Source organism: Loxodonta africana, chromosome 11 (assembly GCF_030014295.1).
Source record: "Loxodonta africana isolate mLoxAfr1 chromosome 11, mLoxAfr1.hap2, whole genome shotgun sequence".
Lineage (NCBI taxonomy): Eukaryota > Metazoa > Chordata > Mammalia > Proboscidea > Elephantidae > Loxodonta > Loxodonta africana.
The window spans coordinates 12,058,413-12,086,109 of record NC_087352.1 but is presented as its reverse complement, the minus strand read 5'-3'; the positions used below and the strand labels follow the sequence as shown (position 1 = coordinate 12,086,109).

General features: G+C 55.8%; 2 protein-coding genes across 10 annotated transcripts; one reads left to right on the top strand and one right to left on the bottom strand.

Annotated features, from left to right (window-relative positions):
- Positions 1–20,043, top strand: ERCC2 (ERCC excision repair 2, TFIIH core complex helicase subunit). 9 transcript variants are annotated; one of them, XM_064293819.1, is made up of 23 exons: positions 1–34; positions 333–432; positions 1,913–1,990; positions 2,068–2,130; positions 3,833–3,946; positions 4,624–4,740; positions 4,829–4,945; positions 5,351–5,474; positions 5,569–5,665; positions 5,775–5,908; positions 5,994–6,162; positions 8,881–8,999; positions 12,293–12,362; positions 12,460–12,529; positions 12,624–12,725; positions 14,270–14,333; positions 15,277–15,398; positions 16,889–16,981; positions 17,067–17,139; positions 17,407–17,477; positions 17,602–17,745; positions 17,881–17,979; positions 18,573–20,043. In XM_064293819.1, exons 1-23 carry the CDS (start codon positions 30–32, stop codon positions 18,663–18,665), a joined length of 2,238 nt encoding a protein of 745 aa, XP_064149889.1. In that variant the 5' UTR covers positions 1–29; the 3' UTR covers positions 18,666–20,043. The 9 variants fall into 9 exon arrangements, 8 of the variants coding, with proteins under 8 accessions (XP_064149889.1, XP_064149887.1, XP_064149885.1 ...); XM_064293817.1 differs by having other exon boundaries at positions 17,881–18,024; XM_064293815.1 differs by lacking the exon at positions 18,573–20,043 and adding an exon at positions 18,090–18,563.
- On the bottom strand, positions 18,948–25,947 carry KLC3 (kinesin light chain 3). Its single transcript, XM_064293824.1, has 12 exons — positions 25,337–25,947; positions 24,275–24,505; positions 23,438–23,507; positions 22,577–22,796; positions 21,882–21,969; positions 21,700–21,801; positions 20,953–21,126; positions 20,034–20,124; positions 19,917–19,957; positions 19,725–19,831; positions 19,478–19,541; positions 18,948–19,019 (listed from the first exon to the last, which is right to left on the bottom strand). The coding sequence occupies exons 1-12, from the start codon at positions 25,676–25,678 to the stop codon at positions 18,948–18,950; spliced, it is 1,602 nt and encodes a 533-aa protein (XP_064149894.1). The 5' UTR covers positions 25,679–25,947.
- Positions 25,948–27,697: the final 1,750 nt, after the last annotated feature.

The following is a 27,697-nucleotide window of genomic DNA, read 5'->3' as shown; positions in this document are numbered from 1 at the left end:
CGACGCCGCTGCACGCCTTGGCTCGCGCCATGAAGTGAGAGGGGGGCCGGGGACCGCGGTTGGAGAACGGCCGCAGGGGGCTGAAAGATGGGGGGGAGTGTGTGGGGTCCCCAGCAGGGCGAGGGGTGGCTGAAGAGATGGGATGGGGTAACCGCGGGGCCGGCGGGGTGGTAACGGGGATGGTCAGCGGGGAGACCCGGAGGCTCCTTGGGAACTGGCGGGATACCCGGGGGGACCGGCAGGTAACTGCCCTTGGCTCGACGGCCGGAGAGCGCGGGGGCTTGGAGGGGGCCTGAGGGGGAGGACACTGACCCAGCAGCCCCCACCAATAGGCTCAACGTGGACGGCCTGCTGGTCTATTTCCCCTACGACTACATCTACCCGGAGCAGTTCTCCTACATGCTGGAGCTCAAACGCACTCTGGATGCCAAAGTGAGTAGGCCGGGCGGCCGCTCCCTGCTTAACAGGTGGGGCCGTCACGCGTGGGTCTGCGACTGAGGTTGGAGGACGTCTAGATAGCCAAGACCCCAGGATTTTAGAAACCTGAGGTCCTTGGGAATCTAGGACTCCAAAGCCACCTGCCATCTGAAATAATAATAGTTAATAATACCCGTTGCCGCTGATTTCGACTCATAGGGACCCTATAGGACAGAGTAGAACTGCTCCGTGGGGTTTTCAAGAAGCGGGTGGTGGATTATAACTGTCAACCTTTTGGTTAGCAGCCGAGCTCTTAACCACTGTGCCACCAGGACTTCCAGTTAATAATAGTAGCTAATATTTATTAGGTCAAGCATAGCAACGATTCTGAGAATGGCATAGGATCAGGTAGTTTTCGTTCTGTTGTACATAGGGTCGCTATGAGTCAGAACTCCATAGCACTTAGCAGCAACATTTATTAAAGGCCAGACATCCCGGTGCGTAGAGATCCATAGACACTGGAGCTGGCTCCCTGGATTGAAACCCCGGATTCACAGTCTACCAGCTGTGTGACCTTGGGCAAGTTATTAACCTCCCTGTTCTGGTGTCCCTGTAAAAGGGACATAGTAATAGTACAGTACTTGAAGTCCCTGGGTGGTGCAAATAGGTGACTTGCTCAGCTGTCTAACTGAAAAATTGGAGGTTCAAGTGCACCCAGAGGCACCCTGGAAGAAAGGCCTGGTGACCTACTTCCAAAAAGTCAGCCATTGAAAACCCTGTGAAGCACAGTGCTACCGGGATACACACAGGGTCGGCATGAGTCAGAGTCTACTTGAGGACAACTGCTTTTAATAATACCTACCTCATAGGTTGTCGTGAGGGTGAAATGGATTAATACAGTAAGGCAGGGGTGGATTTTGACCCCCGGAGAACAATTGGCAATGTCTAGAGATATTCTTCCTCGCCATACTAGTTGTGGGGTGGGGCGCTATTGTTTCTAGTGGGTAGAAGCCAGGGACGCTGCCAAACATTCCACAGTGCAAGGACAGCTGCCCCACAGCTAAGTATTATCCGGCCCGAGATGTCAGTAGAGCAGGATATGAGGCACCTACAGCAGTGCCAGGCACCAAGGAAGTGCTGTGGAAGTGTTTGCTAAGCTGAAGGAAAAAATGGGCTCACTATATATCAGATACCATGGTAAATCATTAGCTTACAATTTGTCGTTAATCTTCACAATCATGATATGAGGAAGACCTTTATGGACCCATTTTAGAGATGAGGATACTGAGGTCCAGAGAGGTGAAGGCGCTTGCCTGAAACCACTCAGTAAAGAGGTGGCGGAAGTAGGATTCAACCCCTCTCCCCGCCCGGGTCCAAACTATTAACTACTGTGCTGATGGCAGTCTTCTTGGAGGGAGGGGGGCAGCATCCCTAGAGATTGTGCCCCCAAGGTTCTGAGAGCCTGTATCTTGTCCCTCCTACCCCCAACGCATAGGGTCATGGAGTCCTGGAGATGCCCTCGGGCACTGGGAAGACAGTGTCTCTGTTGGCTCTGATCATGGCGTACCAGCGGGTAAGTGACCCACTGGGCCCATGGAGAGGGTATCGGGTAGAGGCTGGGTGGGGGCTGAGCCTGCTTGTCATTGGCAGGCATACCCACTGGAGGTGACCAAACTCATCTACTGCTCGAGGACTGTGCCCGAGATTGAGAAGGTGAGCCGGGGTGTCTTAGTTTCCTCGTGCTGCCATAACAGAAATACCACAATTGGGCGGCTTTAAAGAACAGCTATTTATTTTCTCACAGTTCTGGAGGCGAAAAGCCCAGGTCAGGGTCTTGGCCATGTCGATTCCTTCTGCGAAGGTCTCTTACAGTTCTGGTGTATGCTAGCGATTCTTGGTGTTCCTTTACTTGTAGGTGATTCTCACACGTCATCTATCTTCCCCTGTGTGTGTGTGAGTTGCTGTGTCTATTCTGGTCTTTTTATAACTCAGGGGTGATTAGGTTTAGGCTCCATCTTGCACTGATATGACCTCAATTGACTGATTAATTACATTAGATTAGATAAGATTATGGAAGGTCATTTCATTAAATTAGGAATCCCTGGGTTGTGCAAATGATTAACACGCTTGGCTGCTAACCAAAAGGTTAGAGGTTCAAGTCCGCCCAGAGGCGCCTCAGAAGAAAGGCCTGGTGACCTGCATCTGAAAAATCAGCCATTGAAAACCTTGTGGAGCAGAGTTGCACTCGGATACACATGGGGGTGCCATGAGTCAGAATCGGCTGGACAGCAACTGATGCTGACCTTAATTACATTACATATATTTTTAATGCGTTAAAAAGCAAAGATGTCACTTTAAGGAGTAAAGTGCACCTGACCCAAGCCATGGTATTTTCAGTTGCCTCATATGCATGCGAAAACTGGGCAATGAATAAAGAAGACCAAAGAAGAATTGATGCGTTTGAATTATGGTGTTGGCGAAGAATGTCGGCCATACCACGGACCGCCAGAAGAACAAACGAATCTGTCTTGGAAGAACTACAGCCAGAGTGCTCCTTAGAAGCAAGGATGGCGAGACTTTGTCTCACTTACTTTGGACATGTTATCAGGAGGGACCAGACCCTGGAGAAGGACATGCTTGGGAAAGTAGAGGGTCATTGAAAAAGAAGAAGACCCTCGATGAGGTGGATTAACACAGTGGCTGCAACCGTGAGCTCAAATGTAGCAATGGCTGTGAGGACGGTACAGGACCAGGCAGCGTTTCATGCTGTTGTGCACAGGGTTGCTATAAGTTGGAACTGACTCAACAGCACCTAACGACAACGTATATTACATTTTATTAGATTACATTATGGAAGGCCATTACATTAGGAGTCCATGGGTGGTGCCAATGGTTAACCCATTCAGCTGCTAACTGAAAGGCTGGTGTTTCAGGTCAACCCAGAGGCACCTCAGAAGAGAGACCTGGCAGTCTACTTTTAAAAAATCAGCTATTGAAAATCCTATGGAGCCCAGTTCTACTCTGACACATACGGGGTTGCCATGAGTCAGAACTGACTGGACAGCACCTGGCACTGGTTTTAATTATAGTACATTAGATACCTTACGTTTCATTAAATTACGTTATGGAAGGGTATCTGCGCTACCCAAGGCCCACTGATGTAATCACATGTAACTATTCCATGACAGCAGCTAGACAAGTGTTTGGGCAACAACCGGGAGCCCTGGCCAAGGCAAGTTGACACATAAAATTAACCATCATGGGGGGCAATCCCAGTGTTCCGTTCCACACGTCCTGGGGGCCTCATTGTCCCCTCAGTGGTCGACCTCGTCAGCCTCTGGAAGGTGTTTGGAGGTTGAGGAGGGGCCAGGGCAGAGGTGTTTCCATGAGGCCACGTTTCCACCCACCGGAGCAGGTGATCGAAGAGCTGCGCAAGTTGCTGAACTTCTACGAGAAGCAGGAGGGCGAGAAGCTGCCGTTCTTGGGGCTGGCTCTGAGTTCCCGTAAGAACCTGTGTATTCACCCTGAGGTGAGCACCCATTCCTGACCTTGCCTATAAGCCCCGGTGTTAGGAAAGATTCCTTCTTCCACCCAGGAGTCCTAGGTCCCCAGATCAGGGGAGGTACGTGCAGCCTTGCACTTAATCTCTTTCTCACTAATCAAATTCCGACTCGTCATTCATGGCCCAGGCCAGCACGCCGCCTTCAGGGAGCCTTCCTGCTTCTCCCCAGCCTAGGAGAGATTGAAAAGGCAGCTCCTGGAGTCCACCAGGCCTGGTTTCCTGGCTCTGAAACTTATTAGCCATATGCTTTTATTCTTTTTTAAGTAATATGTTATTTTCAGTGAAAGTTACACGACAAGTTAGGTTCCCATTTGACAACTTCCACAGAAATTGTTCAGTGACACTAGTTAACTCTTCACAATATGTCAGCATTCTCTTTAATTGCATTCTGGTTGTTCCGTTTCCAGTGTTCTAGTTCCCTCCCCCTTTTTCTCCTCATCTTTGCTTTAGAGAGTCATGTACTTTCAGTATTTTTTATTGCAACTCATTGAAAAGCCTAATGGGGTATCAATTTCGGGACATTGTATTATGGTATCACTGAGGTAAGAATAACATCATAATTTAACCTTAGTTTTCATTTTTTAGCTACTTTAGCCTTCTCATCCCTTTGTGTAATTGTCCTTGAATAATCGTGTTTCAAACAGGTGACGCCCCTGCGCTTTGGGAAGGATGTGGATGGGAAATGCCACAGCCTCACGGCCTCGTATGTGCGGGCGCAGTACCAGCAGGACTCCAGCCTGCCCCACTGCAGCTTCTACGAGGTGCCTGGGGCACAGGGCAGCGGGGTGAGGGCCAGGACAGGCCGGGCCGCCAGCCTCCCTGACCCTGGGCCCTCTTGTCCCATCCCAGGAATTTGACACTCACGGGCGCCAGGTGCCCCTCTCTGCCGGTATCTACAACTTGGACGACCTGAAGGCTCTGGGGCGGCGCCAGGGCTGGTGTCCGTACTTCCTCGCCCGCTACTCGGTGAGGAGGCTGCTGGGGTGGGCGAGGGGAGGGCTGCCTGTGCATCTCTTATCTCTACCTGTCTCTGTCTGCCTGTGTCACCTTGTTGGCCTGTGCCTATGTCTGTCTGCTTGTCTGTCTGAATGTGTCTACCTGTATACCCTGTGCTTGCATACCTATCTGTGTCTGTTTATCTGCCTGTAAGTGGGTCTGCCTGTCTGCTTGTGTCTGCCAGCCTCCTCTTCTCTTTTCCTGGCTGCCTCCCTCTTTCTCACTCTCTCTCTCACGTCCCTGTCTGTCTGCCTGTCCTTGCCTCTGTGCTCGTGAGGGCGTCGCGACGCAGTGGGGTGGTGGAGGGGAGGGATGGCAGGGCCCAGGGTGGCTGCTGGCAGGTCAGCTGGGGTAACCCCACTCCCTCACCTCCAGATCCTGCACGCCAATGTGGTGGTTTACAGCTACCACTATCTCCTGGACCCCAAGATTGCTGACCTGGTGTCCAAGGAGCTGGCCCGCAAGGCCGTCGTGGTCTTTGACGAGGCCCACAACATTGGTGAGAAGGGTGCTGGGGTGGGCAGGTGGTCTCAGCCCCTCAGCCTACTGCCACCCCCTGGCCTGAGCAGCCCTGCCCTCTCTCTGCTTCCCAGACAACGTCTGCATCGACTCCATGAGTGTCAACATCACCCGCCGGACCCTTGACCGCTGCCAGGGTAACCTGGAGACCCTGCAGAAGACTGTGCTCAGGTGGGGAGACCACCTGGTGGCCACCCTGCTCCCTGCCCCCCGGTCTCTCCCAGCCCCCATCCCAGTGTCCCCTGCTCCTGCCGCTGTTCCCACACGCCGCCTCCCCCAGGATCAAGGAGACAGATGAGCAGCGCCTGCGTGAGGAGTACCGGCGCCTGGTTGAGGGGCTGCGTGAGGCCAGTGCCGCCCGGGAGACCGACGCACACCTGGCCAACCCCGTGCTGCCTGACGAGGTGTTGCAGGGTGAGCCCACCCACACCCTGCCACCCACCTACTGCCTGTCCCTGCTGCATCCCCATGTCTGCTGACCCTGTCATTTCCCCTGCAGAGGCGGTGCCCGGCTCCATCCGCACGGCCGAGCACTTCCTGGGCTTCCTGCGGCGGCTGCTGGAGTATGTCAAGTGGCGGCTGCGCGTGCAGCACGTGGTGCAGGAGAGCCCTCCCGCCTTCCTCAGCGGCCTGGCCCAGCGCGTGTGCATCCAGCGGAAGCCCCTCAGGTGTGACCTGGGGATCGGGGCCCTGCTGGGTGACTTGCCCTTCAAGTCTGTAGACTGGGGTCCCCTTGTGGTCAGGGAGGCATATAGGAAGGACCCTGGCGGGCCTGCCTGAGACAGGCGCATGGGCAGGTGAGAAGTGGTTCTGGGTCTCCGTGTCCGGTAGGGGCTTAGCAGGCAGTACACGGCTCTATCCAAGAATTTCCCTGCACAGGGTTTAATGGAGGGACTGCTTACAGAGGAGGAACCTGGGCGGCACAGTGGTTAAAGCGCTTGGCCGCTAACCAAAAGGTGGGCAGTTTGAACCCACCAGCTGCTCCATGGGTGAAAGATGTGGCAGTCTGCTTCCGTAGAGATTACAGCCTCGGAAACCCTACGGGGCAGTTCTACTCTGTCCTAGAGGGTCTCTCTGAGTTGGAATCAACTCGATGGCACCTAACAACAACAGGTTCCACTATAATGCCTGGCAGGTAGTAGGTGATCAGTAGAGGATTTGTTGAAGGAATGATATAAGTCTTACTTGGGTTTGGTTTGGTTTTTGGACTTACAGAAGAGGAACCTTGGTGGCATAAATAGTTGAATGCTTGGCTGCTAACGGAAGGTTGGTGATTCAAACCTACTTAGCAGTTCTTCGGGGAGAAAAACCTGTCGATCTTTTTTCATAGAGATTATGGCTTAGAGAACTCTATCTGGCAGTTCTGCTCTGTCACGTGGGGTCATTATGAGTCGGAATCAACTTGACAGCACCCAACAACTCTTACAATGGGGCAGACCCGATGCAGTAGCCCGCAGGCATTTCGAGGCGCCTGGGATCTTACGGAAGCTGTTGCTGCCCCTGACCACAGTGGCTGGGGAGGGAGCGGGGTTACTGAGAGTCAGCAGGGCTGGCCCTGGAGAGGGGCTCCCAACTGGAGCTGGGACCAGAACCCCAGGGCCCAGCAAGGAATGAGCTGGAAGAAATGCCTTGGACCCCTTTTTCCTCTTGCCAGGGCCTCTCACTGGCCAAACACCCTCTTTCCGGAAGCTTGCGGGCAGCGGAGTCCTCATGGTGCTGGCTGCAGGAGTCACTCCCAGGGCACAGAGCAGGGCTGGAATGGATTGGGGAGTGCCTATGCTTTTCCCTTGCTGTTTTGGATAAGCCACTGGTCTCTGAACTTCAGTTGCCACCTCTGTAAAATGGGTTGAGGGTCATCATCTTTTCTTAATGAGTTTTGTGGTAAAGTGAGAGAGCAACAAGACAAATGGCTTACCCCATCCTGAGCACTAGGGACGAGCCGGGCACTGGGCCCAGCACTTTCCATCCTGTGCCTCATTCACTTCTCACTACGATGGCCCCATGCTGCAGATGAGGAAACTGAGGCCACAGAGGGGAAGTTATTGCCTGGGGCCACACAGCACTGAGCTGGGTAGTTGTGACTCAAAGCCCCTGGCTGCTCTGCTCTGAGGAGGCGAAGAGCCTTCAGTGTGAATTCACCTGTGTCTCCGCTGGCTTGGAGACTTGTGAGGATAAAGAGAGGATCTCAGTCATTCCACGCACACTCCCTGAACCCCTCTGTGCTGGGGACCCAGCAGCGACTGACACAGCCCCAGCCCTACTCTCCTGGGTCTCCCAGTCTAGAGGGGGAGACAGACCCATCTCCAAGTAGTGACGACCCAGTGTGGGCAGGGCTGGCATGGGGGAACCAAGAGGGAGTGCCTGACCTAGCCTGGAGGTCAGGGAGGGCTTCCTGGAGGAGGGATGCAATGGGTACGAGAGAGTTGGTCTCACCCCCAACAAACTCAGGAGTATCAGTAGAGAAAAGGGACATTAAATCATTACAAGATGGGGATCAGGGCAGGCTTCCTGGAGGAGGGGGCCTGTGAGGGTAAACAAAAGGGTAAGCAGCCAGCAGACTGAGGACGTCCATTCTTTCTTCCTCTCAGTCATTCACGAATGCACAGCCCTTGAGCACCTAGTCCATGTCTGGCCTGGCACAGGGCAGTGCTGGGGATACAGTGGTGACCACGACAGTCCTGGCCCTGCCTTCAGGGGGTCCCAGTCCCATGGAGGAGACCAATCCATTCCCAAACAGTAGCAGCCTACAGTGGACAGGGCTGGGATAGGGAAGCCCAGGGGACCTGGAGGAACCCAGAGCGGGTACCTGGCCCCACCTAGGGGGTACGGAAGACAGAAGGGTAGGTTTTAAACTCTGAGCACCCACCCAGCTCCATAGCTGGGCCCCCCTGCTCTGTGACTTGCCCCCGAGCTGTGAGGGCCTCAAACCCGACTGTGGTTTGTGGCTGCCTGGCCCCGTGTGCTGGCCGCTGCAGCTCCTCTGCACGCTGCGTGGTTGTGTGGCTGTGTTCTCTGTAAACCCGTGAGACCCTGACAGTGTATGCATTGCCGAGGGTAGATACTGTGACTGTGGGATTCTGGGTGTGCTTGCGGGTCTCTGTGAAACCTCACGTGTATGGTGGTTTTGACCGAGAACGTGGCTATGAGATTGCGTGACCACGTGGCCCTAGAGGGGAGGGTGATTGTTGTTCTGTGTGAGGCATATTCATGCAATGTGGGGACAGATGTGACTGGAACAGACCAGTTCCTGCTCTCATGGAGCACCCAGTTACCTGGGGAGATGGACGCATGCCCGTCCATGCTGATAGTGGAAGAGGGGGCTGCTGGCCCTGTTCACGCCTTCCCTCCACCACCCACCACCCAAGCCCATCTTGCCTCCCCACTAGGTTCTGCGCCGAACGCCTCCGATCCCTCCTGCACACATTGGAGATCGCTGACCTGGCCGACTTCTCTCCTCTCACTCTCCTTGCTAACTTTGCCACCCTCGTCAGCACCTACGCCAAGGGTAAGCTCGCTTCTCAACTCCTACCTCTGCTGGGCCTTCTGGCAGCTGGCAGCAAAGTTCCCACAGAGCCTGGAGGATTGTCGGCCAAGGCTTGCGCCTGCAGGGCCTTGCAGGGCGAGGCTTGGGAGTTTGTGCTCTATTTTGAGGGCAGTGGGGAGCCACAGGCAGTTCTTGAGTGAGCGAAGCTCACGTTCCGATTTGTATTTTCCAAGGCTCCTTCTGGCTATGGAGTGGAGAAGGATGGGGCAGAGGTGTGAGATGAGGCTGGAGAAGTTCTGTGGAGTCAGCGCACACTGTCAGGTTGTGTATTAGTGTCCTGTAGCTGCCTCCACAAACTGGGTGGCTTACCACAACAGAAATTTATTCTCCCACAGACTTCTGGAGCCTAAAAGTCTGAAATCAAGGTGTCAGTAGGGCCATGCTCCCTCCAAAGCCTCTAAGGGAGGTTCCTTCCAACCTCTTCTTAGCTTCTGTTGGTTGCCAGCAGTCTCTGGCATTTCTTGGCCTGTAGCTGCATCATTCTAGTCTCTGCCTCCATCTTCCCTCTGTGTGTATCTGTGTGTCTTCATCTCTCTCTGTCTTTGTAAGGACACCAATCGTTGGATTTAGGGCCACCATAATCCAGTATGAGAGTCCCTGGAGGGTACAAATGGTGAACATGCTCAGCTGCTAAACAAAAGGTTGGAAGTTTGAATCCACCCAGAGGTGCTTTGGAAGAGAAAGGCCTAGCAATCTACTTCCATAAATCAGCCATTGGAAACCCTATGGGGCACAGATGTACTCTGGACACACATGGCATCACCATGAGTTGGAATCACACTGACAGCAACTGGCAACTGGTTGGTTTTAATCCAATATGACCTCATCTTTTAAAAAAATTTTTTTAATGGTATTTTATTGTGTTTTCGGTGAAGGTTTACATAGCAGTTTAGTTTCCCATTCAACAATTTCTACACAGTCGTTCAGTGACATCGGCTACATTCTCTACAATGCGTGAACATTCTCATTATTTCCATCCTAGTGGTTCCATTTCCATTAGTCTAATTTCCCTGTCCCCTTACCTTCTCATCTTTGTTTTAAGGTAATTGTTAACCGTTTGGTCTCATATCGATGATTTTTAAAGGAGTGTAGTACTCACAGGTGATATCCTTTGTTTTGTGAGCCAGTCTGTTATTTAGCTACAAAGTGACCTCAGGGGCTAGTTTGAGTTCAGGGTTTAAAGAGTATCTCAGGGCTGTAGTCTTGGGGAATCCTCCAGTCTCAACCAGAAGTATGACCTTATCTTAACTTGATTACATCTGCGAAGACCCTACTTCCAAATAAGATCACATTCACAGGTATCGAGGGTTAGGACTTCAATGTACCTTTTGTCTGGGGAACGCAATTCAACCCACGATCATGTGGTGAGGCGTCGGTGGTTCTCCTGAGGGCCCTGGGGAGCCATGGTAGGCTCTGAGCAAGGGTGGGTCAGAGTCAGATTTGCCCTTTAGAAAGCTCTTCTGGCTGGGACCTGAGCAGGAGAGGAGGGGCCTGGGCCAGGGCAGGCTGTTGGGGCAGAAAGAAAGGGCTGGAATGGAGAGTGATGTGGGGGGCCAAGAGGCTGGGGTGGGGTGCGGAGGAGAGGGTGAGGATGATGCACAGGTGTCTGGGACGCGATCCAGGGGCTTCACCGGCCGGTGTTCCCGTCCTTCCTCAGCTTTAAGCTGGCCGAGCGTGCAGGCTGATCCCCGGGGATTACTGTTCTATCCAGGGAACCAGGTCAGGCCCGCGTGCTGTCTCGTGATTGGGTGGCCTCAGCAGGAGGATGGAGGCTCCGTTCCTCCCCTCCCCAGGGCCGATCAGCAGCAGGTCCTGCTGGCCCTTGTGTGTCCATCTGCCTGTCCTGCCCCATCGTCCCTCTCTGGCTTTGTCTCTCTTCTCTCTTCCCACTTTCTCTCCACAAACACCTTGCGTTCTTTTACCTGGAACATCCTTCCCTGTCTTCCTTACCCCCAGCTGCCTCCCCCCCATCTTTCAGTTCCCAGTTCAGTAGCAATGTCCCCTCCTCCAGGAAGCCTTTCCTGATTCCAGGTCTCCTGTTCCGAGCTCTCCAGCCCAGCCCCACCCACTCTGTGTTGTCACTTTCTGGGGCTTTCTCCACCACTGGACTGTGAGCCAGGAAGGCAGCAGGGCTGGGACTGTCTCAGTCACCACTGTGTCCCCATCTCCACCCAGCACAGGGCTGGGCACAGAGGACTTGATTTTTTTTTTTTTTAACTAAGTGAAAGTGAATATGTGAATTCATTCGTTCATTTATTGGTTCAGCAAATGGGCCAGGCCCAGCCTTGGGGAAGCAGCAGAAACTAAGACCCTATTCCTGTCTGCCTGGGACTTAGATTCCGGAACAAAAGATAAATAGCAAAGACGCAAACTAATAATTAGGGAAGATGGCGTCAGCAAGTGAAGAACAAATGTCACAAACAGGCAGATATGTTGCCGTAGGGGAGTGTCCCTGACATGGGGCTCCTGCAATAGGGTGGCTGGGAAAGGCTTCCGAGGAGGTAACGCTTGAGCCACATCCTAAGTGGCCACATGGAGCCGCCTCAGGAAGCTTTCCTGGCATTGGGACCAGCAAGTCCAAAGACCCTGGGGTGGAAGTGGGCTGGCAGGTTTTGAAGGTTAGGCAGGAGGCAGTGAGCAACGGGGAAGTGGGGTCGGCGTGGCCAGGTCTCACAGGAAATTCCAGACCACAGAGGAGTGTGGAGACCACAGGTGGGCACTGAGCAGGGAGGGATGTGGCCTGACTCAGGACTTCCAGGACCCCTTGGGCCCCCATGTGGGAAGTAGATGAAAGAGGGCAGGGGTGGGAGCCAGGAGCCTGTGAGGAGGAGACTGTAGTGGTCCAGGCGGGAGGGGCCGGCGGGTACACTGGGGTGGGGGGCCATGGAGGTGGGAGGGGCAGTCGGATTGCAGATACATTTTGGAGTAGCCGACTGGCTTGCTGGTAGATAGAAAGGTCGCAGCAGAAGGCTTGAGGCTTTTCCTCGTGTGGCCCTGGGGGAGTCTGAGGAATGAACCTGAGTGCTTTCTGCTTGGGGCCCTGTGAGCATCAGCCAGGTGTTAGCCCTGGGGAGAGGAAGCTAGGTCGGAAAGTGCTGTAGTCAGATGCATGAATTTCTGGCTTCTTCAGCTGGTGCTTAGTTCCATTCACAAATAGAGGCGGTGGGCAATGGGTGGATACATGGTGGGGGCTAGACATGTGGGTGTGGTTACGCCTGGAGCAGAGATGTCTCACGGCCTCTGTCACCCCCTAGGTTTCACCATCATCATTGAACCCTTTGACGACAGGACCCCGACCATTGCCAACCCCATCTTGCACTTCAGGTGAGAGCCGACCCTGGCAGGTGGGGCTTGGGAATGCCCACAGGGGTCCGGCCTGCCAGTCTGGCCCTCACTGCCTGCCCTTTCCCGCTTCCCACAGCTGCATGGACGCCTCGCTGGCCATCAAGCCTGTGTTTGAGCGCTTCCAGTCCGTCATCATCACATCTGGGGTGAGGCCCCTCTTGCCCACCTCCAGCCCTCTACCCAACTGCTCTGCCTCCCCACTAGTCTTGCTGAGACCCCTCCCGCTGTCCCCCGCTCCAGACGCTGTCCCCACTAGACATCTACCCCAAGATTCTGGACTTCCACCCTGTCACCATGGCAACCTTCACCATGACTCTGGCCAGGGTCTGCCTCTGCCCCATGGTGAGTGGCAGAGGGGCAGGGGTGGAGGGAGAGGGGAGTGAGGGGCCACCTTTCCTCCCGCCACCTCCCCCAATGGTGAGGGCACAGATTCGCAATTCAGACAGACCTGGGTTTGATTCTGCTTCTCCCTGTGGGCATGACTTCCCAAGCCTCAGTTTTCTCATCTGTACAATGGGAATGAATTTTCCCAGTCTTCCAGGGCCCTTAGGAAGGTTTAGGGAGATACTGGGTTTGAAACCCTTATGTAGCCTGGGGCCTGGTATAAGGTAGGGACTTAATCATTGTCAGCATCCTAGTTAACTTGGCTTTGCATGTTTCATCGTCTGGCTGTGACCTCAATAAGAGACCCTTCCTCTCTGCCTCAGTCTCCTCCTCTGTACCATGGGCATCATAACCAGGCCCTCAATCCCTTGTCCAAAGCCCTTGGGCCAGGTATATTTTGGAATTGAGAATTTCCCATACTTGAGAAGCAAGGTGGATGTCATGTGTCATGTAACCCCCAGCGGACCTGGGCTACTTCCCCAGTTAAACTCATGTCTCAGCAGCAAAGCGGGGGTACGTGAAGACTCTCAGTAGACTCATGCCAGGTCAGGTTAGGTTTTTTGCTGCTAAATGAGTTTGCGCCAAACTTAAAAACAGCATTTGGAGTTTTTAGAGCTTTTTGGCTTTTGGAATTGCCCTTAGAAGGTCGTTGTTGTTAGTTGCTGTCGATTCAGATCTGGCTCACAGGGACACCATGTATGACGTTATGAAGTGCTGCCCAGTCCTGTGCCATCCTCACCGTCACTGGCATGTTTAAGCCCATTGTTGCAGCTACACGGCAGTCCATCTCAAGGAGGGTTTCCCTTGTTTTCACCGACCCTCTACTTTACCGAACATGATGTCCTTTTCTAGTGCCGGTCTTGCCCTGATGATGTCCAGCACTACACTGGACGGTATTCTGTTGTGATCCGTAGGGTGTTCGTTGGCTAATTTTCAGAAGTAGATGACTAGGCCTCTCTTCCTACTCAGTCTTAGTCTGGAAGCTCTACTCAAACCTGTCCACTGTGGGTGACCCTGCTGGCATCTTAAATACTGGTGGCATGGCCTTCAGCATCAGAGCCACATGCAAGCCGCCACAGCATGACAGACCGACAGATGGGTGGTGGCTTAAGGCTTTGGGGATTGGTAACAGTCATGCATGTCATCATTGTCCTGTGACAGTTGCCTGTGGTGGTGCACAGCGGCTGTTAAGTCATGGTGAGAAGGATTCTTCCAGAACCCCCTGGCCCAGTCTGGGGTCGGCTAGAGTATAGCATCCTGGTTGGGGGCACAGACAGACCTGGGTTCAATTCCATCTCTGCTGTTCATTTGCTGTGTGACCTCAGGCAGGCAACTCAACTCCTCTGTCCATTCCCCTGGAAAGTGCAGATAATGGTAGCTGGGGGTCCTTCAGTGCACTTGTGTCCATGTAAAGCGTGAACAGCACACCCAGGTGACTGGCTCTCACATATTGGCCCAGTTGCCGCTGCTTCGCTTACAGTTGTCTCTCTTGCTCACTCCAGATCATTGGTCGTGGCAATGACCAGGTGGCCATCAGCTCCAAATTTGAGACCCGGGAAGATATTGGTACGCTGCCCATGGGGGTGATTTGCACGGGCTCCAAGAGGGGAGGGTATCATCAGTATGGGCCAGGTCAGGCTGCAGTCAAAACACCCTCCAGTCTCGGGGGCGTAACACACGGTCTGTTTCTTGCCCGTGGTATATGTCTGCCGTGCTTGGTGGGCAAACTGCTTCACTCCTCATTTGGGAATCTCCACCATGGGGCACATCACCGAGTGTCTTAGTCACCTAGAGCTGCTATAACATAAATACCACAAGTGTGTGGCTTTAACAAACAGAAATTTATTTTCTCACAGTTTAGGAGGCTAGAAGTCCAAATTCAGGGCTCTGGCTCTAGGGGAAGGCTTTCTCTCTCTGTCCTGCCAGCTCTGGGGAAGGTCCTTGTCTCTTCAGCTTCTGTTTCCTGGTTCCTTGGAGATCTCCATATGGCTTGGCATCAATCTTTGACCCATCACTGCTGCTTTTGCTTGGTTGTTTAATCTTTTGTATCAAAAGAGATTGACTCAAAATACACCCTATATTAATCCTGCCTCATTAACAGAACAAAGATAACCGATTCCCAAATGGGATTATAACCACAGGCATAGAGGTTGGGATTTACAACACGTATATTTGAGGGACACATTTCAATCCATAATGCTGAGGCAGCGTGACGTGATGGGTAGGGTCATGGTGACATGGCCAAGGTGCATGGCTCATGAGGACACAGGCCCAGAAGTAACACGTGGCCACTTCTGTGCTTGTTCCGTTGGCTGTGGCAAGTCACACGGAACTGCAGGGGGCAAGGAGGGCCCTTCCCACATGGCTGGAAGGAGGACACCTGTGAACAGCCATACAAGGCGGCCTCAGTGGGGTCCCGGGAGCCCCAAGTTCCAGACAGGGCACTAGACTGGAGCGATCTGACCAGGAATGGGGCCCAGGACAGGGTCCAACCTCTGACCCTTCACAGCTGTGATCCGGAACTACGGAAACCTCCTGCTGGAGATGTCCGCCGTGGTCCCAGACGGCATCGTGGCCTTCTTCACCAGCTACCAGTACATGGAGAGCACCGTGGCCTCCTGGTACGAGCAGGTGCGTCCCCCCACCCCACCACCCAGTCCCCAGGAAGGCCCTCTCGCCTCAGCTCTGGGCTCTGTTCCTCTGTGTGCTGGCGTCATTTCGTTTCTTTCCTGTTGTAAGTAGGGGTGTCTCTCTCAGAGGAGAGCACACGAACAGTTTAGGGAATAAGTGGCTATGCTGTGGCCTTGATGCCCCCCTAGTCAGGTTCAGAAGACTTTGGCAGCCTCTGTGGGCCCCTCACTTCAAGGCATATACCCCTCAGGAGAGGCAGCCACACCCCCACTTTCTAGATTCCTTGTTCCCTCTCATCTTTTTGGGGGTTACCGCTGTAACGCCCCCTCCAGCAGATATGGTTGGGTGTGGAGAAACTGGGTAGCAGGTTAGCTGGGTGCTGTGTTGTTCGAGGCAGATTCCCGAGAAGTCAGGCTGGACAGAGACTCTGGAGAGTCTATGAGAGCCTCTTCTGGGGAAGTGTGTGGGAGGGTCAGGGGACGTTCTGGAATCAGCTCACCACAGCTGGCACTGAACAACCAGCAGGATGTGGGCAGGGAGTGGGCTGCTGTCCTTTCTGCTTCCGAGCTCACCACGGGCCCAGTTCTCAGGGGTAGGTCAAAGTGAACACTTCTTGGGGTGAGGTGAGAGCATGAGGGAATGTGGGGGTTACGGGACTGGAACCTCAAATTCACTCATGATCTAGACATTGGCCTTGTCCTCAAGCTGTTTCCACACAGTGGGAAATATGGCTGCCGGCCCCGTGAGCCCCATATCCCGAGCACCTTTTGTATCCTCTTTAAGAAAGCTTCACCTACCCCAAGGTCCTGAAGACAGTTTCTTGTGTTTTCCTTTTAAAGCTTTCTAGTTTTAGCTTTCACGTTTAGGTCTCTGAGGTACCTTGGATTCACCTTTGTGTATGGTGTGAGGGAGGGATCGTGGTTCATTTTTTCCCATATGGAAATCCAGTTGCTTCAGCACCATTTATTGAAAAGAGCTTTCCCCACCGCACTTGGCACAGTGACCATCCGTTTATGTGTGTGTGTTTCTGGACCCTCTGTTGTGTTCCACTCTGTGTGTGTCTGTCCTTGCATTAGTACCACACCATCTTGATGACTGCAGCCTTGTAGTAAGCCCTGCAGTGTCATATATGAAATCTCACGGCAGCCTCTGATTGGCTCTGCCTGGCTTACAGTCAGCCTCTTTACCAGTCACTGGCTGGGAGAGGGAGTGTCCTGATTGGCCATCTTGAGCCACATGCCTGCCCCATTTGCCCTGAAGATGGGGCACGGTGATTGGCTCCCCACCTGGATCATAAACCTTCCCAAAAGAAGTGAGGTTGGACAGTTCCACTACTCCCTCCCTATGGCTCAGATGGGCAAGTTGAAGCCCAGTCAGAGAAATGGTCTGTTACACAAGAGTTTGTGGCAGAGTCAGGTTTAACCAGGAAGGCCATGCCATCAAGCTGCCTTGTGCCAACCCCAAACCCTTTCCTCCCCAATCCTTCCCAGGGTATCCTAGAGAACATCCAGAGGAACAAGCTGCTCTTCATCGAGACCCAAGATGGGGCTGAGACCAGTGTTGCCCTGGAGAAGTACCAGGAGGTGGGCACGGGCAGGGGAAGGGAGGGATGCCAGAAGACTGGTGCAGGGCAGCTCCTAGGAGTGACATGCGCCCCCCCCCCGCCAGGCATGCGAGAACGGCCGTGGGGCCATCCTGCTCTCAGTTGCCCGGGGCAAAGTGTCTGAGGGGATCGACTTTGGTGAGTGGGCCAGGCTCTCCCTGCCCCAGCCACCTGCATGGAGCTTTCTGGAATTCCTGCTGGTGCACCATGTCTGCTCCCCCAGGGAGCCAAGCGCCCATGCGGCTCTCCTCTGTTCTCCATCCTCTCTGGGAACCTGGGGGCCCCTTAAGTCACTCCCGTTCTCTTCTCATGCTCGCTTGCTCCTCATCACCTCCTGGGGCCCACGGTGTCATCCCTCCAACAATCCATGCTTATAACCCCACCTCGCTCTCCCCTTGCCCCTAGTGCACCACTATGGGCGGGCCGTCATCATGTTTGGGGTCCCCTACGTCTACACCCAGAGCCGCATCCTCAAGGTGAGCAGCGCCTGGGGCCTGGGAGCTTCTCGGGGCTCTCCTCTTGGGACTGGTGCAGTTGTGGAAGGGGCTAGAATAGGTAGGGGAGGGACGGCACCACCATCTCCTGCCTCCCCACCGGCAGGCACGGCTGGAGTACCTGCGGGACCAGTTCCAAATCCGTGAGAATGACTTCCTGACCTTCGACGCCATGCGGCACGCGGCCCAGTGTGTGGGCCGGGCCATCAGGGGCAAGACCGACTACGGCCTCATGGTCTTTGCCGACAAGGTGCTCCACCCCACCGAGCTCCCAAGCACTAAGCTGTTCCCCCAGTTGCTTTACAGATAAGGCAGGTGGGACGGAGGCCAAGGGGGTCCCACGCTCCTTCTGATGGCCTCTCTCCCCCCGCCCTCCTGTGCACAGCGGTTTGCCCGGGCAGACAAGCGGGGGAAGCTGCCCCGCTGGATCCAGGAGCATCTCACAGACGCCAACCTCAACCTGACCGTGGATGAGGGCGTCCAGGTGGCTAAGTACTTCCTGAGGCAGATGGCGCAGCCATTCCACCGGGTGAGCCGAGGCAGTGCAGTGCTTGCTTCCTCCTCCAGGCAGCCCCCTTGGATTTCTCTCCACAGCCCTATAGTCTGCCCTCCTATCCCCAACAAAGAGAGGCTCAGTGTGTGAGGCCTGGGAACCAGGGGGAGATTCAAGGACCAAAGACACATGTGTGCTGCAGTAGGCATGCAGGTGTGTGGGGCTCTCCGAAGAGGCAGGAGGAGAAGATTTGGGGTAAGAAGAGGTTGGCGCACCTTCCACAGGAGGGGCACTGTGCTGCCTGCTGAAGATAATCCTTCTCTATAGCTTAGATGTCCATCCTCCTCTAGCTGCCACCCCCCTCCCCAGGGGCTGCCTTCTGTTTACAGGAACGTAGACTCTGGGTTCCACAGGATGTTTCCCGTTTCAGACATTCTGCCCCATGCTCCCCACGAAAGCCACCTCCTATAACTGTTGGGGTTTGAGTCTTGGATCCCTGTGTCCCCATTGGCGGGGCAGTTAGGGGAAGGGCAGCGGCTGCCCATCCCCTGCCAGCCTGACACCTCCGGTTCTGTTCCTTCCAGGAGGATCAGCTGGGCCTGTCCCTGCTTAGCCTGGAGCAGCTGCAGTCGGAGGAGACACTGCGCAGGATCGAGCAGATCGCGCAGCAGCTGTGAGCGGCAGGACAGGGCCAGAGGGCTGTGTGTGACCCCAGAGTAGCCCTGGGTCCCAACAGCTGGCAGGGCACCTCAGGGGAGGAGCTTAAAGGACCCTGCAGGAAACCTCAGACACATGTTCTTCGTTGACAAATCGAAAGCCTTTAGTTGCAGGAGAGGAGGGTGGCGGGGAAGCCCAGTACCCGCGAGAGGAGATACTGTGAGGAGATGAGGAGGGGGCTCCCCACCACCCCCTCCCCACTCTTCTTCCTGAGACGCTGCGGCCATTGTGGCCGCTTTGTCTTAGCGAGGGCCTAGGTCCTGGGTGCTGGCGCTGAGGGTCCGCTGGGCCTCACTCAGGTGCCGGTTGGGGAACTGGGAACAGGGCATGGGATGGTTGAGGGGTGGGTGAGGGCAGGACACACTTCTGCACCACTGCCACTGTGTCTATGCCTCTGCGTCCATGGCTATACCTTGCCCCCGTGTGTCTCCACATTCACCCCCCATCTTCATGTCCACCCTATGTCTACTCCCCTGTTCCCATGGCTACACTTCTGCTGCCAAGTCCACCCTCCTGCCCCATGACCACCTCACTGCCCTCTAGGCCAGTACATGGCCATGTTGCTCATCCCCCTGTCCCCACACCTAGCCTCACTCTAACCTGTCCATCCCCTTGCCTCTACCCCACGTATAACCTGTCCACTCTCCTGTCTGTGGCCACTCCAACACCCAAGCTCCAAGGCTAGCCTGACTGCCCCCACCCTTCCCTCATCTCGGCCCACCAGCATGGCTACACCCCCTCCATATGACCCAGGTGTCCCTAACACCTGCACTTGAGTCCCTGCAGTCCTTGGGCCATCCACATTCAGCATGTTGAGTGACACGGCTCTCTTCATCCTGCAGAGGGGGCAGGTGGGGAAGGAGTAAATTCCAGGACTGTCCAACACCAGGTTTGATCTGTATGTGCCATAGCGGGAGATGGGAGCCATGGAAGGTTCTTGAGCAGGGGAGGAGAGGAGGGGAAGGGGCTGCAGCTTCTGCAGACATTAAGGCTCTTTGCTAACTGGATCCAGCACTCACCCAGCTGCTCCCGCCACCCCCTCGCCTCGGAGCCGGGAGACCAGCTTCTCGCTTCCCCGCCGGATGGACTCCCGGAGTTTGGAGAAAGAGCTGCTCCGACGAAGGGCCTGGGGGGTGTCGGGACACCAGTCAGTCCCCCATCCCATCCAGTCCCCATTGCCACCACAAAGCCAAAGCAAAGCCTGGCCTTACTTGTTGGTCCGCATCTTCAGCTCTGCCTGTACTGGGGGCTCCTGGGGAATGGATGGGGACATGAAGGTGGGAAGGGGGCTTAAGAAGCCTCCTGGGGGGGGAGGGGCAGGGGCTCACCGAGAGGGGCGGGCAGGTCCTCCCGGCTGAGGATTTCTTTGTACAGTTCTTCCGCTTGCTGGTACTTATTCTGTTTCAGGTAGGCTGAGGCCTAGGGGGTGGGTGATCTGGGCTCAAATCTACAAACTTACAAGACACCCTCACTCCAGCCCCCCATGCAGAATCCAGGCAAATCTTTACCCAATACAAACTTGACCGTGTCCCTCCCCTGTTCAACAACCTGCCCTGGCTCCCCAGTACTGTTGGAAAGTTGCCCAGGCTCACTTCATGTCCCTTTGGCTGAGTTGGTTTGAATCCCAGCCCCGCCAGTTCCTGGCTGGGTGACCTAGGCCAGATAACTTACCATCTCTGAACCTGTTTCCTGCTCTACCTTAAGCTACTGGCTCAACCTGTCTGTGCCTCACTCTCCTCATCTACAAAATGGGGGCGACAGTAGCTCCTACCTCATAGGACGAGTTGTTAGAAATACATGGGATGGTTCAGGGGATGCACTAGGAAGGGATCTAGTGCGTGGTGTGAGTTCAATAAATATTTGATGTTATCAGCTGGTCTCAGCCAGTCTCTCCAGCTTCTTCTTTCCCTGGAACCTCTCTCTGGGTCACTGAAAACATGCGTGTTTTCTCACACTTCCATGTAGAACGTTCTACAAGCTGTTCTGTGCTGAGCAGACAACTCACCTGTCGGGCCCAACTCTAAAGCCTTGTCTTAGGGGACACCTTCTCCGAGACCCCTGTGGACATGGGGTTTCCTGGCTCTGCTGCATCCTATCGACAGTTCTTATCTTGGACCAACTCACATCAGGCCCATCCTAGCCCCTAGCATGAGTCTGCCATGCATAGGCCCTAGGGGATGCTTCTGGCAAGGGTGAGTGAGTGGGTGGAGACATTGAAGGGTGTTGGATGGGTGGGTGGGTCCTCACCAGGTTGTTCTTGGTCTTGGCCACGTTGGGGTCATGGGGCCCGCCCAGGGCCTCATAGATGCTCAGGGCCCGGGCGTAGTGCTGCTCCACCTCCTCAAACTTGCCCTGGTTCTGGCAGAGCAGGGCCAGGTTGTTCAGCTGCTTGGCCACATCTGGGTGGTCGGTGCCCAGGACCTGGGGGTCAGGATCACAAGTCACGGGGGTCACAGGAGACTGGTGGCCCACAGGATGTCAGAAGTCATAATGGGTGTCCCAGGTTAGGGATTATAGAATCCAAATGGGGAGTTACATGAGGTTGGGGGCAGAAGTTGTACCATCAAATTGGGAGATTGTTGAGGTCAGAGGTCATTGTGGTTCAGACATATGGGGTGCAGGGTTGAATTGAGGTAGATCAAGGTTGGAGGTTGCACTGGTCACAGGTTGGAAGGTCAGCGCCAGATGGGGGGCATAAGTTCTAAGGGGGTTACAGAGCCAGGAGTCATAGGATCAAACTGGGAGTTCACAGGTCAGGGGTGGTGGGTCACAGGATCAGGTGATGTAAACTCAAATTGGAGGCTCATGCTGTCAAATGTGAGGGGCGCAAAAGGTCAGAGGTCATGGGAATAAATTGGGACACCAAAGGATCTGGGTCCTAGGGTGAGGGCCATGAAATGAATGCTACAGAATCAAAGCGGGAGGATCATACAGCCTCAGGGGTCATGGACCACTTGGAAAGGGGGCCTGGTGAGGGCTGGGCAGGGGCGGGACCTTCTCCCGGATCTCCAGGGCTCTCTGGCATAGGGGCTCCGCCTCCCGGTAGCGCCCGCGCTTCCCATAGAGGACTGCCAAGTTGTTGAGGGTGGCAGCCACCTGCAAGGGGAGGTCACAGGTCAGAGGTGGAAAGGTACTGCCCCACAGCCCTTCACCCCTCACTATGACGACACACTCACCGCTGGGTGCTCAGGGCCCAGTGTCTGCTCCCGGATTTGTAGGGCATCATGGAGAAGGTCTGTGGCTTCCTTATACTTGTTCTGGTCCCTGGGGAACGGCCATGGGGGTAATTGGCTTGGCCAGGTGGATCCTGGCAGACCAAGCAAGGGCGGCACCCTCAGGGGGCCCCTTTGGGGTCTCCCCCACCTCCCCAGTCTGTCTCATTGAGTCCCTACTTCCCCAGGGGCCCCCCAGTTCTCCCCTGCTCAGGTATCTTCCCCTCATTGAAGTCTGTTCTCTGCTCTCTGATTCCTCTCTCTTGGCATCTGGTGAGGGGGGGATGTGGGGCATCTGTGGAGGGGGTGGCTGTGGGGGAGCTGTGGAGGGAGGGGGCTGTGGGGTATGTGTGGAGGGAGGGAGGCTGTGGGGTGTGTGTGGAGGGAGGAGGGCTGTGGGGTGTCTGTGGAGGGAGGGGGGCTGTGGGATGTGTGTGGAGGGAGGGGGGCTGTGGGGCATGTGTGGAGGGAGGGGGGCTGTGGGGTGTGTGGGGGGGGCTGTGGGGTATGTGTGGAGGGAGGGGGGCTGTGGGGCGTGTGTGGAGGGGTCTCAGTTACCTCCCAGATCTCCGCTCCCCACCCTGCACAGCAGGATCCCTCCCTCCGCCCCTCTTCCACTGTGCCCCAACCTCCCTGCTCCCCCAGGGCTGCGCCCTCACCGGTACACCAGCGCCAGGATGTTGAGCATGGTGGCCACGTCTGGGTGGCAGTGGCCCGAGCTCCGCTCCAGGTCTTCCAGGGCCTGGCGGCACAGTGGCACAGCTACCTCGTAGCGGCCCTGCCCCGCATACTGGATCACGAGGTTGTGCAGGGTCCGGAGGCGAGCCGGAATCTCATAGCCACCCTGCTGGGCTGCTGCCGCCCCTGCTGCCTCGGGACCTGGGGGTACAGGCCTGAGTCACAGCAGGCCTCCCTCCCCTACAGTCTATTCACCCCCAGGGACACGTGCACCCTGGAACTGGGGTGGCTACAGCTGCCTGGATGCCCAAATGCCCCTGAGATGGGGTCCTTGCACTGACTCAGACTGGGGTCACAGCCACCCTCCTGGTTGTAGGATGTGCCCTGGCTTGCAGCCATGCCTGGCCATGAGCTCAAGGCCACAGCCACCCTCCTGGCTTGTGGGACTGGGGCCACAACCACTCTCCTGGCCCATGGGACCAAGGTGACAACTATCCATCTTGGTTTGTGGAATCAACTTCACAGGTGCCTACCTGACCAGTGAGATGTGAACATGGCTGCCAGCCTGGCCTTTGGGACCCTTGGACCCCATGGTGGTTTCCTTGCCTCGTAAGACTGACAGAGCCACTCACCTGCTCCGTGGAACTGTGGTCATGGCTGCCCACCTGCCCTGAGGCTCTCAGTGGCCCCCTGCCTGGCCTCCCAGCCTCCAGCCTCCCCTCTGGCTATCACCCCACCCTCTAGCCCCTGCTTTATCCTCCTGACCTCCCCACCCCCTACTCAGAGCGCTGGGAGCCCCGCCCATCAAAGCTCCCCCCAGCCTCTGTCCTCCCTGCACCCACCTTTCTTCTCCTCCTCCTCACTGGGAAATAGTGAGGCCAGGCTGTCTCGGCGAGGTGGGGACTCGGGCTGCTGTGTGGAGGACAGAAAGTGGGGCGTCAGGAGGAGTGGTGGTAAGTTTCAGAGACCAGAGGTCCTGTGTCTCAGGGACTGAAGAAGGTGGTGATCATGAGCCTTGGGAGTCTCCTGGGGCTTGGGGAGGATCTGGGGGCTTTGTGGAACAGTTATGGGGGACACCTGTGGAAGTTCTGGCAGGTCTGGAGGCTGTGGGGCTCTACAAAGCGTTGGGGGTTTCTGTGAGGGTTTGAGGGACTAAAGGGCTCTGCAGAGAGTGGGGGGCTGTGGGATTCTGTGGAGGGTCATGGGATTCTTTGGGGGGCATGAGGGGGCTGTGGGGATCTGAAGAAGTTGGGGGGCTGTGTTATTCTATGGAGGGTTAGGGGTTTCTTTGGGGGCCTGGGGGGCTGTAGGGATCTGAAGAGGTTGGGGGGCTGTGTGATTTTGTAGAGGGATAGAGGTTCTTTGGGAGCCTGGGGAGGGCTGTGGGAGTCTGAAGAGGTTGGAGGTTGTGGGGCATCTGTGGAGTGTGAGGGGGTTCTTTGGGGTGCGGGGGGCTTGGGGATCTGAAGAAGTTGGGGGGCTGTGTTATTCTATGGAGGGTCAGGGGGTTCTTTGAGGGTCTGGGGGCTGTGGGGCCCTGTGGAGGTTTGGGGGGCTGTGGAACATCTGTGGAGGATCCGGGGGTTCTTTGGAGGGTCAGGGGCACTGGGGGATCTGCAGAGGGCTGGGGGCAGCGGGGTTCCGAGGAGGGTCAGGGGGACCACAGGACCAAGCAGCACCTGGCTCTCCGAGGGTGGGTCATACTGCCGCAGTTGCCCCAGGAACTCGAGGTGGCTCTTCTCCTCCTCTAGCTGGGCCACAGCCTCCTCACTGGCCCGAAGGCGCCGCTGCGTCTCCTCCAGCTCCTCCCGCAGCCATGCGTTCTCCTGGGCCAGCCTCCGGGCCTGCGCCCGCAGCCGCTGTTTCTCGGCCTCCAGCGCGCCCACACGTGCCGACAGTGCCAGCAGCACCTGCCGGGCGGGGGTGCAGGGCCTCCCACCAGGTCAGAGCACCCTAGTTCTAACCAGACCCTTTCAGTTGTGGCTCAAGAGATGCTCAGAGGCTCGGACCCTGCCCAGGGACCCCCTGATGTCAAGTGGCCACACAAATCATATTCTGGGACACTTCACGTCCTACCCATGCAATCCCAAAGTCTCCCCAGGGCCCACAAATCTGTCATACACAAAACCCCAAAATACCAAACCCGTTGCCTTGGAGTTGATTCTGACTCATGGCGACCCCATGTATTACAGAAGAGAACTGCCCCAAAGGGTTTTCTTGGCGGGAATCTTTACAGACTCCTATTCATATACTCATACGCTGTGAGTCGGAAGTGACTCGACGGCAGTGGGTTTGGTTTTTTTTCTTTTGGGAATCTTTACACAAGCAGATCACCAGGCCTTTCTTCTGCAGTACCACGGGGTGGGTTTGAACTGTTAACCTTAGATTAGCAGCTGAGCGCAAACCAATTGTGCCACCCAGGGACCTCCCCTGTCAGGCATAAGGACCCCCCCAGTGCTGCCCAGGGACCCCATCTCTGGCTTGGAGCCTCCCTCTCCATACATGGCCCCCTCCCAGACCTGCCCCTCTTCAGTGCTCCTATAGCTGGGCTTAGCCCACCCCAGGCCTGACCCTGCTGCCCCGCCCCCCTACCTGCACCTCCCCCACCCCAGGCCTCACACCCCCAGCCCTGCTCCCCGTACCTGTGTCTCCACCACCCCAGGCCTAAACCCCCCCAGCCCTGCCTCCATATCTGCACCTCGCTCACCCCAGGTCTGACCCTTCCAGCCCTGCCCCCATACCTGTGCCTCGCCCAGTCCCAGTTCAATGGCCTCCAGCGAGTGGCACACCACCTGGTGCTTTTCTTCCAGCAGCTCCAAGCCGGCCGCCGGGCCCTGCCCTGCCAGAGCCTCAGCCAGGTGCCCAGCCAGGCCACGGTGCTCGGCTCGCAGCGCCTCCAGCCCCTGCACCACCTGCCGCGTCTGCTGCACCAGCTCTTCAGGATTCAGGCGCTCCGGGCCCAGCCCCATGTCGCCGGCGGGGACCGCCACCTCCACTGACATGGCTGCTCCTGGGGCTGCCGAGATTGGGGAGTCAGTGCCAAGGCCAGGAAGGCCCCCTGTCTCCACACCTGTCCCAGCCATCAGGACCCCCCCCGCCTCCAACCTCCCCCCATCCTGGCCAGCCCCCTGCCTCCACGCCCATCTCAACCGGCAGGACTTTGCCCCACCATCACGTCCTCTCCCTAACCCAGCCAGCCTCCTGCCTCCTCACCCTGCCTGCCTATCCCGGCCAGCTCCCGGGCTCCACGCCCATCCCACCAGCAGAACCTCCCTGGCCCAACCTCTCCCCATCCCAGCTATCCCTCTGCCTCCATGCCCTGCTCATCCCAGCCAGTCCCTTGCCGCCACGCCCTCCCCATCCGGGACAGCTCTCATTTGGGAACATCCGAGTCCACCTGTGTTGGGGCCCTGCCCTGAGGACAACGCCCTAAACCCCACTAAGCATAACTAGCCAAGAGAGGGCAAGCAGCTGTCTCAAGGACCCCATGCCGGCCCTCAGCTGACCTGGCCAGCCCTCCCCACCCCAAGGACCCAGGAGACCCTAACCCAGAATCAGGGCCGGAAGACCAGGATGGAGGCTCACTCGTCCCTGGGCGTGTGGGGCGGGGCGTGTGGAGGCGTCAGCCTCTCCATGAGCTCATTCTCACTGAGTTTTTGTTGGGAACCAGTCAGACAACTGGGGTTGGGGTGAGGAGGACAGGGCCGTGAGGTTAGGGTGCTGGAAGCAGAGGAGACGCTAGGTTGGGGGTATGGTGGGGAGCCCCATATGTCAGCTCCTGGGGCATGAGGAGCTGAGGGTCCCTGAGGGAGCAGGGACCCTGCCCTCCATCACACACAGGCCCAGCTGGCTCAGGGCATGATGGGACACACGGGTGTCAGGCGTGACTTGTGGATGTCACACTGGCCATGTGACAGCTGAGGGTCTGAGGACCAGGTCGTAATGAGTGGGCGTCCCACATGTGGGACTTCCTGTGGGTATATATGGGTGACAAGGTCACAGGTACCTAACTTCTGGTGCTTCTGGGACCCTCTCTCACACACACACACTCCTCTCTCAGAAATACATCTCAACACACGCACAAGCACACTTCCTTCTTTCAAATACAATATACACACATACGTCTCTCAGAAATACAACTGAACAAATACACACACACTTTCTTCTCTTCTTTCAACACAACACACACACACTCCTCTCAGAAATACAACTCGACACGTCCTGCCCCACTGAATACCACACACACATATACACACGAGACACAGTCCTCTTAAAAATACAGTGCAACACACACACACATTTTCCTTTTAGGTTATTTTAGAACTATAACCTGATAGAACACACTAACTCATACTAACACACGCACCTATTCTCTCTGAAATAAAACACATACACTTCCCTCTTGGAAATACAACCCAACACAAAGGCACACTCTCCTCTCTGGAGTAACAGCCAACCCACACGGAAACTAACTCTCTCCTCCCCTTAGCTCCCTCACCTCAGAAAGTATAAGCAAATCCCTCAGATTCAGACCGTCTCCTGATCTCTCTGCTTGTCCCAACGACATACACACTCCCACACGCTCACACAGCCTGCAAGCCACCAACTCCCCACTACCTCCGCAGCGCCTCCCAGGAGTCACTGTGGACCTGTCACTATCTTCCCCAAATGCTCCCTCACGTCCTTGCCTGGACAGCCACACACTCACACACCTACACACTGCATACCCACAGACACACACAGAGAGCTTCAAACACAAGGGAGTCCTCCCAGACTCAGTTACCCTGCCGGAAGCGGTGCCCACAGCACAGACACCTGTGGCTGCACAGAGAAGGCAGTTCCCCGATTTTCACACCCATCCTCTCAGGTACACTTCACTGAAGCCACTGTGTCCACCATGAGCAGCCCAGGGGTTTAGCACCTCTTAGCACACTCATGATCAAGCACACTTAGACGCATACAGGAGTCCTTGGGTGGTGCAAACGGTTAGTGCACTTGGCTGCTAACAGAAAGGTTAGCAGTTCGAGTCCACCCAGAGATGCCTCAGAAGAAAGGCCTGGTGATTTGCTTTCAGAAAAAATCAGCCACTGAAAATTCTATGG